The following is a 17,762-nucleotide window of genomic DNA, read 5'->3' as shown; positions in this document are numbered from 1 at the left end:
TGCTCCTATTATATGCTGTACCAGAACACAATTTATGTAACCAATGAACAGGCCACACTATATTATGGATAGACTCAGGGCCGGCTCCAGGCACCAGCTCAACAAGCAGGTGGTTGGGGCGGCCAAGGGGAAGGGGCGGCACATCAGACTCTTCGGCGGCAATTCGGCGGCGGGTCCCTCGGTCCCTCTCAGAGGGAAGGACCTGCCGCCAAAGAAGAACACTGATGCAGTATTAATGACTTAATACTGCACTTCAAACCAAACCACGGACTGTTCCAGTGCAACAAGAAACAAGAATAATCAAGGTGAAACAGAATGTTATATTGGAACTAAACTCAAACTTGCCTATGCAAACTCCAAATGCAATGATAATAGTGATCTGGGTGCAATAATAAATAAAAACAAGATCAAGGACTAAAAGGAATACTATACCTTTCAACTGACATGTTCTTTGAATGGAATTATCAACCAGCACAAGGACAATTTATACATAAGATTTGGGATAAAATGTTGTTTATCTAGTTGACTAATAGTACAACTTTGGCAATACATAAGTTACAGAGTCATATGTCAAGTCTGTATAAATTGAAATTACATTTTGTATTGAAGGATAAGTGAACACTATAAGGAGAGTGATCAGTTAAGGTGAGCTATTATCAGCAGGAGAGAAAAAAAGAACTGTTTGTAGTGGTAATGAAAATGGCCCATTTCCAGCAATTGACAAGGAGATGTGAGGAACTGTGGTGGTGGTGGTGGGGGGAGAACATGGGGAAATAGTTTTACTTTGTGTAATGGCCCATCCACTCCCAGTCTTTATTCAAGCCTAATTTAATGGTGTCCAATTTCCAAATTAATTCCAATTCAGCAGTCTCTCGTTGGAGTCTGTTTTTGAAGTGTTTTTGTTGTAATATTGCGACTTTTAGGTCTGTAATCGAGTGGCCAGGGAGATTGAAGTGTTCTCCAACTGGTTTTTGAATGTTATAATTCTTGACGTCTGATTTGTGTTCATTTATTCTTTTACGTAGAGACTGTCCGATTTGGCCAATGTACATGACAGAGGGGCATTGCTGGCACATGATGGCATATATCACATTGGTAGATGTCAAGGCTGTATCCCCACTTTGAACTTTAGGGTACAAATGTAGGGGCCTGCATGAAAACTTCTAAGCTTAACTACCAGCTTAGCTCTGGTCCGCTGCCACCATTCCCAATGGATTCCCTCCCTGGGAAGCCTTGAGAAACCTTCACCAGTTCCCTGGTGAATACAGATACAAACCCCTTGGATCTTAAAACAAGGAGAAATTAACCATCCCCCCTCCTTCCTCCCACCAACTCCTGGTGAATACAGTTCCAACCCCTCTTGGATCTAAAACAAGGAGAAATTAACCATTCCCCCTCCTTCCTCCCACCAACTCCTGGTGAATCAAGATCCAAACCCCTTGGATCTAAAACAAGGAAAAATCAATTAGGTTCTTAAAAAGAAGGCTTTTAATTAAAGAAAAAGGTAAAAATCATCTCTGTAAAATCAGTATGGAAATTAACCTTACAGGGTAATCAAACTTAAAGAGCTCAGAGGACTCCCCTCTAGTCTTAGGTTCAAAGTACAGCAAACAAAGATAAACACTCTAGTAAAAGGTACATTTACAAGTTGAGAAAACAAAGGAAAACTAACACGCCTTGCCTGGCTATTTACTTACAAGTTTGAAATAGGAGAGACTTGTTTAGAAAGATGTGGATTGATGTCTGGTCCCTCTCAGTCCCAAGAGCGAACGCACTCCCAAACAAAGAACACAAACAAAAGCCTTCCCCCCCCAAGATTTGAAAGTATCTTGTCCCCTTATTGGTCCTTTGGGTCAGATGCCAGTCAGGTTACCTGAGCTTCTTAACCCTTTACAGGGAAAAGGATTTTGGAGTCTCTGGCCAGGAGGGATTTTATAGTACTGTACACAGGACAGCTGTTACCCTTCCCTTTATAGTTATGACAGTAGATGTGCAGGTGAACGAACCTCTGATAGTGTGAACCTAATCACATCAGCCACACTACACATCAGCCCCTTTACACTGCGAAAGTAGCCGTAGGGCTTGTCTACACTTAAAATGCTATAGTGGCACAGCAGTGCTGCTGCAGCATTTCAGTGTACACACTACTTATGCCAAGAGGAGGAATTCTCCCATCAGTGTAGGTAATCCAACTCCCCAAGAGGTGCTAGCTAGGTTGATGGGGAAAATTCTTCCATCATCCTAGGGGACTAGGGGGACATGGGGTCGTAGATCGGCTTTTCCACACCCCTGAGTGATGTAGTTATGACAACCTAATTTTCAAAAGTAGATCAGACCTTAGTGTAAATGAGAGTCAGGCCTGTGAAACACTGATTCCAACTTAACCCAGATTTTAACTTGTGACTTTAGTATCACTCCTTAGACAAACAAACCCTGCTCCTGCAAGCTCAGCATTACAGCTGGGCACTGATGCACAGGTAAAGCTCCAGAGACCCATCAGCAGAGGGGTTGGTTGCAGGATCGGAGCCTTATGGTACATTTTTCACAAAAGCCTCGAAGGCTGGAATGTCAATAACTGGCACTTTCCAGCTCAGCAAACAGCATGAGTCAGTTCCAGGAAGGGAAACACGCAGTTATTGTTGCAGGCTGGGCATATTTCTGAGCTCATAAAAGTGAAACTAACCCTGTTACACTGTCAATAGGGAGCCATGGCTTCAGAGAACCCCGTGGGAAGTCTCCAGTATGAAGCTACTTGTCCCATCTGTCTGGAGGATTTTAAAGACCCAGTGATTATAGACTGCGGACACAATTTCTGTCGAGCCTGCATCACCCAGTGCTGGGAGGGATCCAATACAGCCGCCTCCTGCCCCCAGTGCAGAGAAACTGTGCAACAGAGAAACCTCAGGCCAAACAGGCAGTTGGCAAATGTCTTAAAAATAGTCAAACAACTGAATTTACAGGTAATGAAGGCTGCAGGAGGTGAGAGAGTGTGTGTGGAACACCAGGAGCCTCTCAAACTGTTCTGTGAAGAGGATCAAACCCCCATCTGTTTGGTGTGTGACAGATCCCGGATGCACAAAGCTCACACTGTGGTTCCCATAGAGGAGGCTGCCCAGGAGTACAAGGTAGGTAATCACTGTCCAGTCTAATTCATTCTAATAGGATTTTAATTACTGGTTAATTTCATCACAACTTGGAGGTCACATTTAAGTTTTCTCTTCCACAGCTATTGATGTAACTGCAGCTCTGTAAAGCCTTCACTGTATGAAAAATTATATGAAAAGAAATGTACAGGACAAGGTGGCAAAAGAGACAAAAACAGAGGCATTAAAGATCACAGATGTGGGAAACATTTCTCTGGGAAGCTTGGAAGCAATTTTGAGACCAGTTCCCACTGGTGAGATAAGGAATCTTACAGCCCAACTGGAACTGTTAAATGACCAGTGAGGTTTAAATCACATGAGCTGCAATCTATGTGAGAGAGTTGCCTTCAGAGTGGAGAATGGGATGTTACAAGCTGTTGTTGTTATTACTGATTTCTATCTGTGAGCGTGGTTGTTGGGGGAACCGCACTGAGATTGCTTAATCAGGGCAAACTGCAAAGAATGAGGCAGACGATCCTCAAAACTAGTGGTTATTTCTAATAATTAAATTTACCAATCCAGCAACAAAACAGCTTCTACAATATCTTACTGGTTACCCAGAAGCCAAAAATACAGTTCCCTTAAAGCAATCCAGCCTTGGGCTCCCACCCAGACATCCAAGTCAAATATGATGAGGATCACTGAAGATCTTATTCATCGTATAAGAAACTTCTACCAATCCCAAGGGATCAGACACATCACGCACCAGGTCAATGAATATTTCAGATCTTACCCAAATACACCCTTATAGCCAATTCTTATTAACTAATCTAAGATTAATTGAAAAAAAAAAGAGACAGAGTGTTGTGATTAAAGATCATTATACGTGCAGATGTTCCTAGGTCAGTTTCATAGTAGAGGTGGTGAGCTGTTGACTTATAAAAAGTTCTTTCAGAATCAGTTCCAAAGGTTATTGTTCAATAGGCAATCCCTGTGTAGAGTGTTTAAATTCTTCCATGAGAAATAGCAGGGTAAGCCAGGCTGTAGCTGTAGCTCAGTCTTGCAACGCAAAACTTCCCATGGTAAAGTCCAAGCAGACTTGAGATGAAAGGATTGGGGCCCTAGAGTCTTTTATAGATCTCTGGCAGGCTGCCATAGCTTCTTGATAGCAGTTAACCCAGCAGGGATTCCTTGGGTGAAGAATAAGTAATGTACATTGTCCTTTGACGTAAAACCTCCCATTTCCTATGTGTACACAGGTAATTAGTTGCATTGATTAACATAAGGCTATTAACTATTCAAAGGTAGTTTGCTACAAACTTTAAAGAGAAATAAAGACAATGATGTTATTACACCCAATTTTCATCTAAATGCATGGGCAGCGGGTATAATAGGCCAGGGGAGGCTAAGCCTCCCCAAACAGCTGCTGACCTGCTGCCTTTGAGAGCGCAGATGCTTGGGCCATGGCCCCACCTGCACTCCACCCTGAGGCCCCATCCCTTTGATCTCTGACTCAATAGATCATAGTAACAGCCAGGAAAAGAAGTTTTGTATCCACCAGCTAATAAAATCATATTGTGAAGCTTCTAACAGATAAAGGTAAGCACAGACAAATATAGTTAGCATTTACTTCTAATTCTCTAACAATACAGACTTACATTTCAAACACTCTGGTCTACTAACATGGCTTTGATAACTATCCACAAGAAATGGCCCTGATTACCATTTCTATATTTTTCTAGTATCTTTTTAAAGGTTGAATTTGGGTCATTTAGCCTGCTGGTTGTTTAACCCTTGCGGGCCCAGTGTCACAGTATCACAATATTTATTATTGTTAATATTATTTGCATCACAGTATCCACTATAGACCTCAAAAAAGATCTGGCATCACAAAACACAGTGAGGGTTTCCCTGAGGAATTTTCAGACTAAATAGACAAGACAAAGGGTGGGAAGGGGAAACAGAAGCACAGAGATGGACAGTGACTTGCCCAGGGTCACCCAGCAGCAGACCCAGGAAGATACCCCACATCTCCTAAGTCCCAGACCAGTGCCCTAACCACTAGGCTGTAATTAATAAAGGCTATAAAGAACCCTTGAGAAAGGTCCCAAGTTCATTAGGATACTGAGGTTTCCCACTGGGATTCTGAATTCCTGCTCCCTGAGTGGTTAAACCCAGGTGACAGCCTGCACTAGTGGGGTTCACTGACCTAAATACTGTGTGGACCTTGAGTCCGCACACAAAAGGGCTCCAGATAGCATAGGTCCATGCCAAATACCATTGGGATTAGACTGAATTTCAGCAGAACTGACGACTGGGTGGTGCTGACCTGTATCAGTCTGAGCTGTTTTATTCTGTATGTGGGAAGACCAACCAAGGTGGTTCCATTAGTCCCACCATGCAGCCTTTTGGATTCTTCCAAAATCCACTGCTTCTGGGCACTTTGCTTTGGAGGCTAGCTACCCAGAAGGCATTACAAATGAGAGTGTTTAGGACCACACTTTGTCAAACCCCAACTATTCCTAACACAAATCAGCATGGCTAATGCAGTTTGTCCTAATGCTTAGACCAGTTCTGTCCAACCAGTGCCATCCCCAGAAGTTCAGGGCTGAAGTTCAATGGGAGTTGGGCTCCTTTGAGTATCCCAGCCCATATTTCTAGCCCTGATGCCTTCTTGGATTTATATCACTTTGTAAGTTAAACTGTCTCAAAAATGGGTTTATTGATTCACCACCATGTGACTCCAGTTTCCTGCTGGTTTAACCCAAGGGGAAAAGAGGACAAATAATTCCAAAGACTGAATATAAAACACTCCCTGTCTCAATTAGTTTAATCTCCTTGGTGTTCCTGCTGTCATATACCTAGTAGGGCCAACAGTCATCTACAGCGTCTCTGGTGGAAAAACAACTCAACCCACCCCGCTGCAAACACTCTCAGCCCTCAAAATATAAACAACCATAACATTTCTGTTCCTTCAGGAAAAGATCCAGGCCCGTTTGAGGACGCTAAGGAAAGAGAGAGAAAAGCTCCTGGGATTTAAAGTGACTGGAGAGGAGCAATTCCAGGAGTATCTGGTAGGTGTCCATTGTTATTAACCTGCAGGGACTTGCAGTGGGAGGTCTGTTTGGAGACAGATTCCTCTGTGGCCTCAGGGAATGTGGGCTTCTTTCTGTTTCTTCATGATCACAGATTACTGTGTTTGATTCATGTCTGTGCGCTAGGGTTACCATACGTCCGGATTTTCCCGGACATGTCCGGCTTTTTGGGCTCCAAATCCCTGTCCGGGGGGAAATCCCAAAAAGCCAGACATGTCCGGGAAAATCGGGACATGCGGGGCCCGCGGTCGGCGGTGCCGAGCCGGGGGCTTGGGGGACGGGCCGGCGGTGCGGTGCCGAGCCGGGGGCTCGGGGGACGGGCCGGCGGTGCGGTGCCGGGCCGGGCCGGCGGAGCGGGGCCGGGCCGGCGGAGCGGGGCCGGGCCGGGGGCTTGGGGGCCGGGCCGGCAGTGCGGGGCCGGGCCGAGCCGGGGGCTCGGGGGACGGGACGGCGGTGCTGGGCGGGCCGGGGGTGCTCGGCCGGAGGCCGGGCCCGGGGCCGGCACCCCAGGGCCCGAGCCAACTCAGACTGGGCCGCGCCTCCTCCCCCCATACCACCCTTACCTGCTTCAGGCTTCCCGCGAATCAAATGTTCGCGGGAAGCAGGGGAGGGGGCGGAGACTTTGGGGAAGGGGCGGAGTTGGGGCGGGGCTGGGGGCAGGGCCGGGGCCCCGGGGAGTGTCCTCCTTTTGGAGGCACAAAATATGGTAACCCTACTGTGCGCACACATACATAGACAGGGCCTTAGAAACCCTCTCTCTTGAGCAGGACAACATCTTATTCTGCAGAATCTAAGCTCCCATTCCAATTAATGAGTTAATTTCTAGCCCTTGCGGCTTTCACAAAATTCCTCCCAGAGGGGAATTGACTATGTCTCATGCAGAGTTGTCTGCCCAAGTCTGCAGTCATTTCCCACATTCTCCCTAGCATCTCTGTCAATGTAGTGCTGAGTTCTGCCTTCTGCTGCTCTGGATCATGATAGGCACAGGCCTCTGATAACACAGTGCTCTGGCCATGTCAGACATGGAAACATCCCATTAAGAGGTATCAGGGCCAAATAGGAGGGTGTTAGAAAATCCTCACCCTAGAAACCCCAGGGAATAGTCAAGTATCAGACGTCTAGAGTTTGCAAAAAAAATTCTCTCTTGCACACTCAGCAATCTGTGAAAGGATCCTAGACTATGTCCCTTGCCTGCCCTTTCCTTTTCTTTTTAAACAGATACAGACGCAAAGCGAGAGGCAGAAGATTGTGTCTGAATTTCGGCAATTGCGGCAGTTCCTGGAGGAACAAGAGCAACTCCTGCTGGCCCAGCTGGAGAAGCTGAACAAGGAGATTGTGAAGATACAGAATGAAAATATCTCTAAATTCTCTGAGGAGATTTCCCGTCTCAGTGAGTTGATCAGTGAGCTGGAGGGGAAGTGTCAGAAGCCAGCCAGTGAATTCCTGCAGGTGAGACTATGTTAGAAACATCCCAGATCCCAACACAGGGACAGGACAGCTCCTGAATCATGGGCACAGGAGTCCAGCTGTCAGAGATCACAGTGTAATTCAGTGTGTGCATTGTTACATGTGAATTCCTATTGTTCTTTGAAGAGTTACAGACTCATTTATGTTAGAGATGACATTAGCTCAGCCAGTGCATGGCCCTGAGGCCAGGGCAGTGCCTCTTTCCCCCATATCTGCAAAATCCCTTCTCTGGCTTCCCCAGAATGTGGCAGGTGGGTACTGAGATTGTTTTTCTGTCTCTCTCCCCTCTAGGATTTCAAAAGCACCTTGAGCAGGTATGTGGTTCTCAATCACTCCCCCTTGTGCTTTATGATGTTGGGAAAGGGCTTGGAGACCATATTAACACCACATCTCCCCAGGGCTCTACAGTAAAATGTGTGGTGCAGGGTCACATTTGGATACTAATCTCTCTGATGAACTTAATCCTGAGGTTCAAATCCTGTTATACAAGCCTCTAGAATGATCTATTCAGTGGGGAAAATTTATCTGAAATGTTTTCTAGTGGGGGACAGGCTGCCTCAGGATTCTGGGGATGGAATATGGTTCTTTCACCCCCAGGGCACTGGGTAAAATCATGCACCAGTCAGCAGTGCTCAAGAGTCTTTACCACCTGAGGACTCTTTGGAGACGTGTGTGGAATGAGCTGGTTTGGAGGGAACTGAGGTCTCAGTCTAGTTCCTGAAGAAAGATCCCATAACACTATGCACACACGGGAGATGGGAACATACCAGTATTAGTGCATGGAGACCAAGGAGAGAACTGGCCATCAAAACTTGATTCCTCTTTTATCATCAGATCTGCTCTGTCCAGGCCAGAGTTGAAGAATATGAATGGGACCTTTGGAGGGAAGGTTGTACTGCCATGGCCTGTTCTGCACCTGCTCTGAGGCTGGGGGAAGTGGAGGAATTTTAATTCCAGGCACCTTAGAGCAGCAACTTCCTGTAGCAAGGAATTATAGTGAGTTAGTAAATGAAATGTAATAACGTGAAATTCTTTCTCTTTCCAGGTGTGAGAAGGGGATGTTCCAGCAGCCAGTGGAGATTTCTCCTGAGCTGGAAAAGAGACTCAAGGATTTTGCCCAGAAAAATATTGCTGTAACAGAGACTCTGAGGAAGTTCAAAGGTACCAAGAAGGGATCTAGGAGGGGAAATGAGGCTGTGTCTCTGAGGCTGTGGGAGGAGATGGGCTCTGGCCCTTTGATCATAATTAGGTTATGTATCTATGTAATAAAAAGTGGAAAGTAGACAAACTAAGCAGATGTCATCGCAGAAGCCCAGGCATGAGGATTTCTCACATTGATTCACTCTATCAGCTTTGGTACAATCATTAATGTAAAAATACAGCAAAATTTAGGATACCTCAGTTTCTCTCTCCCAACTACAGAACTTCAGGGCATGCGCTCCAGCGCTGTTTAGCATCCACAGCTGCAGCTGGAGTCAGTAGGATCTGCAGGTGCCCAATGCCACTGAAAACCAGACTCCAAGTGCCTAAAGGTCGCACCCAAAATTTAGACCCTAAATTCAAGGCACTTGTGAAATGTGGACCCAGTCTGTCATTGTGCTCTGGCAGGTCGTGAGGGTCAAAGAGGTTTGTAGGGAAGGTGCACACCTTGGAGAATCCCTCCAGAACAGGAGCCTCTTGTGCCTACTCCACAGCAGCTGCAGGTGTAATGTTGACTGACCCTGGTCATCGGGATCAAACCTGGGATTTCTCAAGCTGAGTGTATGCGTCTCTATTGGATGAGCTAAAAGCCACATGACTGTAGCAGATTCACCAATCTCTAGATGGTCTAGATGCCACTAGAGGGAGACAGAGCACCACACCAAGCAGGTGTGGGTTACATAGGCAGGAGGAGTGTTCCTGGGAGAGCGGGGAAAGTGGAGTTGTTGAGGGCAGGGCAGAGGAGAGAGGGGTGGAGTAGGGACAGAGGAGTGTGGCCAGGGTAAATTTGTGCCTCTGATACTCTGTTCCTGTCAAAGCCATATAGGGGCCAGTGAAACAGGGGTGCAACTGTAGCTAGACCTCAGGACTTCTATAGCCTATCCCAAGGTCTGCGCTAGCCCCTGAAGCCAAGAATAGGAGACCCACAAATTGCTTCCCTTCTGTCTCTTTACCAGTGCAGGGGTGAATCAGGCCCATTGAGCCAATCCTCTCCCCGCCTCAATTTCCACATCTGTAAAGAATTTTGTTATTTGTATTTCAGTCTATGAAGGACGAGAGCCCCACTGTGCTGAGCTCTGTACAGATACTGAGTAAATAGACAAAATAGCTTACAATGCAGGATTAGGGCCTTGAAAAGTCTCAGCATTCCAGATCTCAAACTGACCAAAGTGTGTAAACTTACATTCATGCTAAAATCTTTGGAAGATCTGTCTAATTTATGACAAAATGCAAAAGGAGAATGAGACAAACCAACTGGGGTCTGGAGGATGAGGGAACAGGAAATCTGTCTTCCACATCATATCTCCTTGGATGGCTTTGAACTTAATGGATGCTAGTTCTGTTGATTTGTGATGGCTGAATGAAAGAGAAAATAGAATGTTTCAGATTAGCTTTTTAAAGACAGATCTGGGGGTGTCTCTGTCTCAAACTGTTTCTCTTTGATAATTAAAACAGAGATATGACAGTTAAGAGTGGGGATGTCGGTATAAATACGACAACATGAAATCTCATCTCTTTTATCCTTTCCCGCCCCCAGACGTGCTGCCCTCTGAAGTAGAGACAAGAAGAGGGAAATCCCTGGGATCATACAGACTAGGTGAGATTTTGGAGATTACCATTCAATGAAGAGAAAAATCCTGTGAAAACAGGTACTTGTAGCTAAATTTACCCCTCCCTGCAACTTCAGATTCAGACCTTCCTCTCTAATCCTCTGAGGAGCAGCCCCAGATGCAGCTGGGAAAGGGGGAGAGAGGCAGTTTCTGCAGCCCCCACAGCAGCTTCCAGCAGCCAGGGGGAGGAACTGCCAGGGCATTTCTGCTTGGGCTCAGGCACTTGGGGCAGAGAAGCAGCTCCCTGGGCTGGCGTTGTAAATCAGAGACCATGTGCTCTAATCTCTGTGATTCTTTCCCCCTCCAGACTCTTTGCTACCTGAGCTAGAGCAGGGAAGGGGGGATCTCTGGGATCACACACCAAGAGTGAGCCCTGGGGGAGATTTTCCTTCAATTAACAGAAAAATCCCATGAAAACAACTGTCCCCCACACCAGTAACCAGACACATTCTCCCTGCCCAGCTCCAGAACCCCTTAATTGTGATCTGAGAATTTATATTGTCATGGACAAGCCTTTTCAATATTCAATCCAGGGTAATCAGTGCCAGTGGAGACAGCTCTCTCCTCACGGCTGTCACATCCTCTCCCTTTCACCTGGGGTGAGACTCTGCCCCCGACTCTTCTCCAGATCCTACCTTTCCTTTGGGCAGGGCTGGGCTCTGCCACTAGAGCTACTTTGTGGATTGGGGAGTCGGTGTCTCTCTAGTGCTGCCACCTGCAGCCCTCCCTTCTCTATGGTTTGGGGAAGGGGCTGTCCCACCCAATGCCACCTCCTGCTTCCTGCTCACTGGCCTGGAGTCATTGGCTCTTCCCCAATGCTGCATCTTCATCTCTGGTCCGTGGCCTGGGAGTGGAGGATGCAATTTTGGGAGGGAGCTTCCCTTTGCGGTTCAAAGCTGGTACCTGCGTCTCTGGATCCTCCTAATTCAAAGCTTTTTGTGCCTTCTTTGCTGTGTCTCTGCCACTGGGAATGAAGCAGCCCCAGGTACAGAACAGGGAGCTACTGCCTCTATAGCAGAGTTCCCAAACTTTAACAACCCGCGAACCCCTTTCACTGAAATGTCACGTCTCGTGAACCCCCTCCTAAAAATGAATATTTCCAGAGATTTTTTCCCCTTACCTCAGCATAAATTATAAAAGCAGTGATCTTGGAAATATAAAATGTGTTTTTATGACATGCTTATTACACACTATTTATTAATTATTATTTATCGTTACAGTATTTTTATTACATTATGAAAATTGCAACACTCTTCCAAGAGCTCACTTTTGTAGCTTGTATCATTTTTGATTAAGCCTGTTATAAGACAAGGCTCCTATCAGAGGCGCCAGTAGAAAAAACGGGTGTGGGGGCAAAGCCCCCCGTGCACCCCAGGTCCTGGAGGTCATCACCGGAAAAGTGGGGGGGCCCACAGGGGCCGCCAGAAAAAAAGGGGAGGGACCCATGTGCGGGGCACACCGACGTGGGGGCAGCACGTAACCCTCATCACCCCCCCGTACTGGCGCCTCTGGCTCCTATGTTACACCAAGGAGTATCAGAAGTGAAACAGCATGAAGGTATTTAAGAAGCAAACTCAAAGAGTTCCTCCTACATAAACATTCAGGTCTTGAGCAGTCCAGGCAAACAATGCACATTACAACAAAGCTTAAACTCGTTCTTCACAATAATTTAAAAACAGCACTAGCAGCCTATTTAATTTTAAAAACAGCAAAAAATATTCACCTCCCTTTTTATTTAATATAAGGAGTCTTGCAGTTTAAATCTCCTCAGTATGATAGACATGCTTGCTTTGATCTGCTTAGCTCTTGGAAGTCCCCAATGCTCTGGGCTGCTGGCCCCATGCTGCCCGGGGCCCCTATGGACAGCTCTCTCTGCCATTAGGGAATTTTTTTCCCAAGAACCCCTGTAACAGTTTCAGAACCACTGCTCGATAGCCAAATAAGAAGATGCAAAAGTGGCTCCCATTGCCGAGGCTGAGGAACTGCTCAGTCTCAGGTACCTAGGGCAGAGGCAGCTCCCTGGGGTCCAGGACTGTCCCAGCCAGAACAGGGCTGCTGGGGAGTGTGAGAAAAGGTCCCAGCCTCCCCCATGGCTGAGCTTTGCCCCTAACGCTCTGCTTCTCTCTCCCCGCAGTGAATGTGACTCTGGATCCAGACACAGCTCATCCCCAGCTCATCCTGTCTGAGGATCGGAAAAGTGTGAGATGGGAAGACACACGATGGGATCTGCCCAACAATCCTGAAAGATTTGACACTGAGATTTGTGTGCTGGGGTGCGAGGGATTCACCGCGGGGAGACATTGCTGGGGGGTGGAGGTGGGTAATAGGGGATACTGGGCTGTGGGGGTGACCAGAGAGTCTGTGATGAGGAAGGGAGGGATCAGCCCTAACCCTGAGCAGGGAATCTGGGCTGTGGAGCGGTGCTGGGATCAGTTCCAGGCTCTCACTTCCCCACGCACCCCTCTACCTGTGAGCTGGGACCCCAGGAGGATCCGGGTTTGTCTGGACTGTGAACGGGGGCAGGTGACATTTTTCGATGCTGGTGACGAGAGCCCACTGTTCACTTTCCCACTGGCCTTGGTCCCTGGAGAGAGAATCCGACCCTGGTTCTGGGTGGGAGGATCCCAGCTCAGACTTAGTCCCTGAGAGGGGTGGGGGAGGAGATATACCCGGGGGACGTGAAATTAACCTCTCTAGCCTCACACTTCCTTTTTTCTATGACCCTGGAAGCCTCCTGTCTACCCTGCAGTCTCTATTGCCCTGGAGGCTCTGTGGGGTGTCTGGGGGTGATTGAGATAGAGAATAGGGCTACCATACGTCCGGATTTCCCTGGACATGTCCAGCTTTTCGGTCTATAAATAGCCGTCCGGGGGGATTTCTAAAAATCTAAAAATGTCTGGGATTTCCCCCCGGTCGGCTATTTTATAGATCGAAAACTGGCGGCAAAGCCCCTTCCTGGCTCCCCCCATCCCCTGCAGCCTTAGCATGCCCCCAGCCCCGCAGCTGTCTTCCCCCTCCTCCCCTCCCCTGAACACTTTGACCCCTGCTCCTCCCCTTCCCCTGCTTCCCGTGAACATCTGATTCGCGGGAAGTCTGAAAACAAGCAGGGGCAGGCGGGCAGCAGCAACAGGTAAGCTGGGGCGGGGGGGGGGTAAGCTAGGGCGGGGGGGGGACGTGAGAAGGAGGGCTCCAGGGAGGCACGGCGCGGCCCAGTCCGGCCCTGGCCGAGCGGCTCCGGCCTGGGCCCCAGGGCACCGGCACCAGTTCTGGACGAGAACCCCCGGCTCCAGCCCCAGCGGCTCTGGCCCTGGCCCCAGTGGCTCCAGCCTGTCTCGGCTCGGGCCCCGGGGCGCCAGCCCCGGTTCCGGCTGAGCACGCCGGTCCGTCCCCAAGCCCCGCGACCCTGGCTGGAGCGCAGCCCGATTCCTGGGCTCTTGCTAAAGCCGGCCCTGGTCAGGGGACAGGGACGGGGGGTTGGATGGGTCAGGAGTTTGGGGGGGAGTTGTCAGGGGGGCAGGGGTGTGGAGAAGGGTTGGGACAGGCAGGGAGCAGAGGGCGTTAGATGGGTTGGGAGTTCTGGGGGTCTTGTCAGGGGGCGGGGAGCAGTTGGATAGGGGGTGGGAGTCTTGGGGGTCTGTGTGGGGGAGGGGGTGTGGATATGGGGCGGGGGTGTGGAGAGGGGGTCGAGGCAGGCAGGGAGCAGAGGGGGTTGGATGGGTCAGGAGTTCTGGGGGTCCTGTCAGGGGGCGGGGAGCAGTTGGATAGGGCATGGGTGTCCCAGGGGTCTGTCTGGGGGCAGGGGTGTGAATATGGGGTGGGGGTGTGGATAAGGGTCGTGGCAGTCAGGGGACAGGTAGGGTCTTAGGGGGGTGGTTAGGGTGGGGGGTTCTCAGGAGGGGGCAGTCAGGGGACAAGGAGCGAGGGGGTTGGGGGTTCTGAGGGGGGCAGTCAGGGGGTGGGAAGTGGGAGGGAGTGGATGGGGGCGGGGCAGGGCAGGGGCGGGGCTAGAGCAGGGCTCCTCCCCTCCCCAGTGTCCTCTTTTTTGATTGTGGAAATATGGTAACCCTATAGAGAAGCCAATCTCATTGACCCAAGGATTTTTCAGCCTGTTTGTCACTGTCCTCTATGGCGCAGGAAGTCAGACAGTGGCACTGAGACATGGTGGGAACAGCCCACTGAGAATAAAAAATGGCCTTCTCTAGCCTAAGTCATCCTAGTGTCTGTGATCATGCAGGACTCTCATCTACCTACCCCCTGGCTCATCTCTTTGACCCTGGAGAACATCTGTCCACCCAACCACTAATACCTCATCTCTATGACACTCCTGCCCCCTCCCTCCCAACAGCCCTAGGAATGGGAAGGGATTGAAGAACCCCTGAAGCATCAGGAGGAGCAGAGGGTCCCTGAGGGACAGACAGAGGGCTGCAGGATCAGAACTGATGGAGGGTCAGAGACAGAAGTGCTGTGGGGTCTGGGGCTCTAATTACCAGTTGGGCTGGGGAACACACAGATGTGGGGGGTGGCAGGGACACCAAACTAATTAATTGGGATTTGGGAGGTTTGGGGAGAAGCTGGAGGCACTGCACCAGCAGGGAGCCTGGAAAATGGAGACCCAGGGACTGCCAAGTGTGACCTACAGGTCACCAGGGAAGGGATGCTATGTTGAGGAGAAGCAGCTGGGGGCGGAGAGGAATGTTGTGACACTTTATGATATTATTGATACCAGTGTTATAAATTTAAAATGAATCTTACCAGATGTGCTGTATAAGGTATTAATGAAAATGTTATGATTTGCCAAGTATGATCATCTTATTTATATGTTTGTATCATCATTCTACTGTGAATTACAAATATGTGTGATATACCTGTATTTCAAACTTGAGCTGTGTTTCTGGGTGACACCCCTAAACAGATTTGCATCAGCACTATCTAGCCTATTCAAAGGCCTTTCAAGAGCGATCAGCTGTACAATGAACCCATTGAAAGAAGCCAGGGGCTTCACCTTATGTGTCAGCGGGACATGTAGGGGCAGGCCAGTGAATATGGAACTCTAAGACTTTTCTATGCCCATATGCTGTGGCTATGTTTGAGACAAAGGATGTACAAGCCACATGGAAAGGATATAAAAGACAGTTGCATCTTCCCAATTTTGTCTTCAGTCCTGCTTCTCACAACCTCTGGAATAACTGCTCGATGAACTGAAGCTCTGAAAAAAGGACTGAATCATAGAATAATAGAAGATTAGGGTTGGAAGAGACCTCAGGAGGTCATCTAGTCCAACCCCCTGCTCAAAGCAGGACCAACACCAACTAAATCATCCCAGCCAGGGTTTTGTCAAGCCGGGCCTTAAAAACCTCTAAGGATGGAGATTCCACGACCTCCCTAGGTAACCCATTCCAGTGCTTCACCACCCTCCTAGTGAAATAGTGTTTCCTAATATCCAACCTAGACCTCCCGCACTGCAACTTGAGACCATTGCTCCTTGTTCTGTCATCTGCCACCACGGAGAACAGCTGAGCTCCATCCTTTTTGGAACCCCCCTTCAGGTAGTTGAAGGCTGCTATCAAATCCCCTCTCACTCTTCTCTTCTGCAGACTAAACAAGCCCATTTCCCTCAGCCTCTCCGCGTAAGTAATGTGCCCAAGATCCCTGGTCATTTTTGTTGCCCTCTGATGGACTCTCTCCAATTTGTCCACATCCTTTCTGTAGTGGGGAGCCCCCAAACTGGACACAATACTCCAGATGTGGCCTCACCAGTGCCGAATAGAGGGAAATAATCACTTCCCTCGATCTGCTGGCAATGCTCCTACTAATGCAACCCAATATGCCTTCTTGGCAACAAGGGCACACTGCTGACTCACAAATACAGCTTCTCATCCACTGTAATCCCCAGGTCCTTTTCTGCAGAACTGCTGCTTAGCCAGTCGGTCCCCAGCCTGTAGCGGTGCATGGGATTCTTCTTTTCTAAGTGCAGGACTCTGCATGTATCCTTGTTGAATCTCATCAGATTTCTTTTGGCCCAATCTTCCAATTTGTCTCTGGACCTATCCCTACCCTCCAGTGTATCTACATCCCCCCCCCCCCATCTTAGTGTCATCTGTGAACTTGCTGAGTGTGCAATCCATCACATCATCCAGATCATTAATAAAGATGTTGAACAAAACCAGCCCCAGGCCCAAATGACCCATCCAAGCTGTGCATGTGTTACAGAGGAACTTTACTAGCCAGCAAATTCACTGCTAAGAATCTGATTTATGGACTCTGAAGTCTAACATATGTATCTGACTTCTTTGATGTTTAATAACATTCTTTTCTTTTCTTTTCATCCATAATAAAATCTTCAGTTTTAGATACTAAAGGTTGTCTGGCTGCATGGTATTTTGGGGGGAGAAGAAAGGAAAGGAAAAAAACCCAGGCAATAATGAAGTAAAACAAAAGTAAACAGAGAAGCCTGGGGAAAGGAGTATGGTGGTGGGAAACTGATGAAAAGAGTGAAAACAAAGCAATCCTGAGAAGGGAAAAACTAAGGGGGAAGTGCAAGGGGGAAGGGATAAACTCAGGGAGGAGAACTGGGAACACAAGTTGGAATAATCTGTGATAGGGAATAAAGGAGATTTAGGGGGAGACAAAAATAAATGGACGAAAAATGAGGGCAAGAGACAATGATGTGCAAAACTGGGTGACATGAAGTAAAGGAATCTCAGTCCCACCTGACACTCACACACATGGGGATCCTGAACAAGATTTTGCTAATATGGTGTAAAAGGCCTTGCTGAATGGGGTATTTCCATCTCCAATATCTATGTGTCTGTAACCCTTCAAAGATCAATAGTCATTCACATTTCAGGCATGTCTACACTGAGTTACACTGCGATCTCTGACTGCTAGTCCCAGGGTACGTCTACACTTACCTCCGGGTCCGGCGGCAGGCAATCGATGTTCTGGGATCGATTTATCGCGTCTGGTCTAGACACGATAAATCGATCCCGGATCGATCCCAGAAGTGCTCGCCGTCGACGCCGGTACTCCAGCTCGGCGAGAGGAGTACGCGGCATCGACGGGGGAGCCTCCCTGCCGCGTCTGGACCCGCGGTAAGTTCGGACTAAGGTACTTCGAATTCAGCTACGTTATTAACGTAGCTGAATTTGCGTACTTTAGTCCGAAGTGGGGGGTTAGTGTGGACCAGGCCCCAGTGTCCACAATTCAGAAGCTGTCCTCTCCCTGCGTTGAGATCTGGGATGTTTCTAACACAGTCTCGTCTGCAGGAATTTACTCAGTGGCTTCTGATACTTCCCCTCTAGCTCCCT

General features: G+C 48.4%; 1 protein-coding gene across 2 annotated transcripts; it reads left to right on the top strand.

Moving 5' to 3' along the window:
• The first annotated feature begins 2,493 nt into the window (after window positions 1-2,493).
• LOC101934755 (zinc finger protein RFP-like) lies at window positions 2,494-13,975 on the top strand. 2 transcript variants are annotated; one of them, XM_005311574.4, is made up of 7 exons: window positions 2,494-3,125; window positions 6,062-6,157; window positions 7,397-7,627; window positions 7,937-7,959; window positions 8,691-8,806; window positions 10,383-10,442; window positions 12,590-13,974. In XM_005311574.4, exons 1-7 carry the CDS (start codon window positions 2,709-2,711, stop codon window positions 13,099-13,101), a joined length of 1,455 nt encoding a protein of 484 aa, XP_005311631.2. In that variant the 5' UTR covers window positions 2,494-2,708; the 3' UTR covers window positions 13,102-13,974. The 2 variants fall into 2 exon arrangements, with proteins under 2 accessions (XP_005311631.2, XP_042701542.1); XM_042845608.2 differs by lacking the exon at window positions 2,494-3,125 and adding an exon at window positions 3,404-3,852 and having other exon boundaries at window positions 12,590-13,975.
• The last annotated feature ends 3,787 nt before the right edge of the window (window positions 13,976-17,762 follow it).

The sequence above is a fragment of the Chrysemys picta genome, chromosome 12, assembly GCF_011386835.1.
Source record: "Chrysemys picta bellii isolate R12L10 chromosome 12, ASM1138683v2, whole genome shotgun sequence".
Taxonomy (NCBI): Eukaryota; Metazoa; Chordata; order Testudines; family Emydidae; genus Chrysemys; species Chrysemys picta.
Note: the sequence above shows the minus strand (reverse complement) of the source record. Positions and strands in the feature narration are given on the sequence as shown.

Excerpts from the sequence above, each read along its gene's own strand:
- LOC101934755 (XM_005311574.4), top strand. The coding sequence starts at position 2,709 with ATGGCTTCAGAGAACCCCGTGGGAAGTCTCCAGTATGAAGCTACTTGT. Across the intron at positions 3,126-6,061 it reads AGGCTGCCCAGGAGTACAAG|GAAAAGATCCAGGCCCGTTT; the intron begins GTAGGTAATCAC and ends CTGTTCCTTCAG. Across the intron at positions 10,443-12,589 it reads CCTGGGATCATACAGACTAG|TGAATGTGACTCTGGATCCA; the intron begins GTGAGATTTTGG and ends CTCTCCCCGCAG.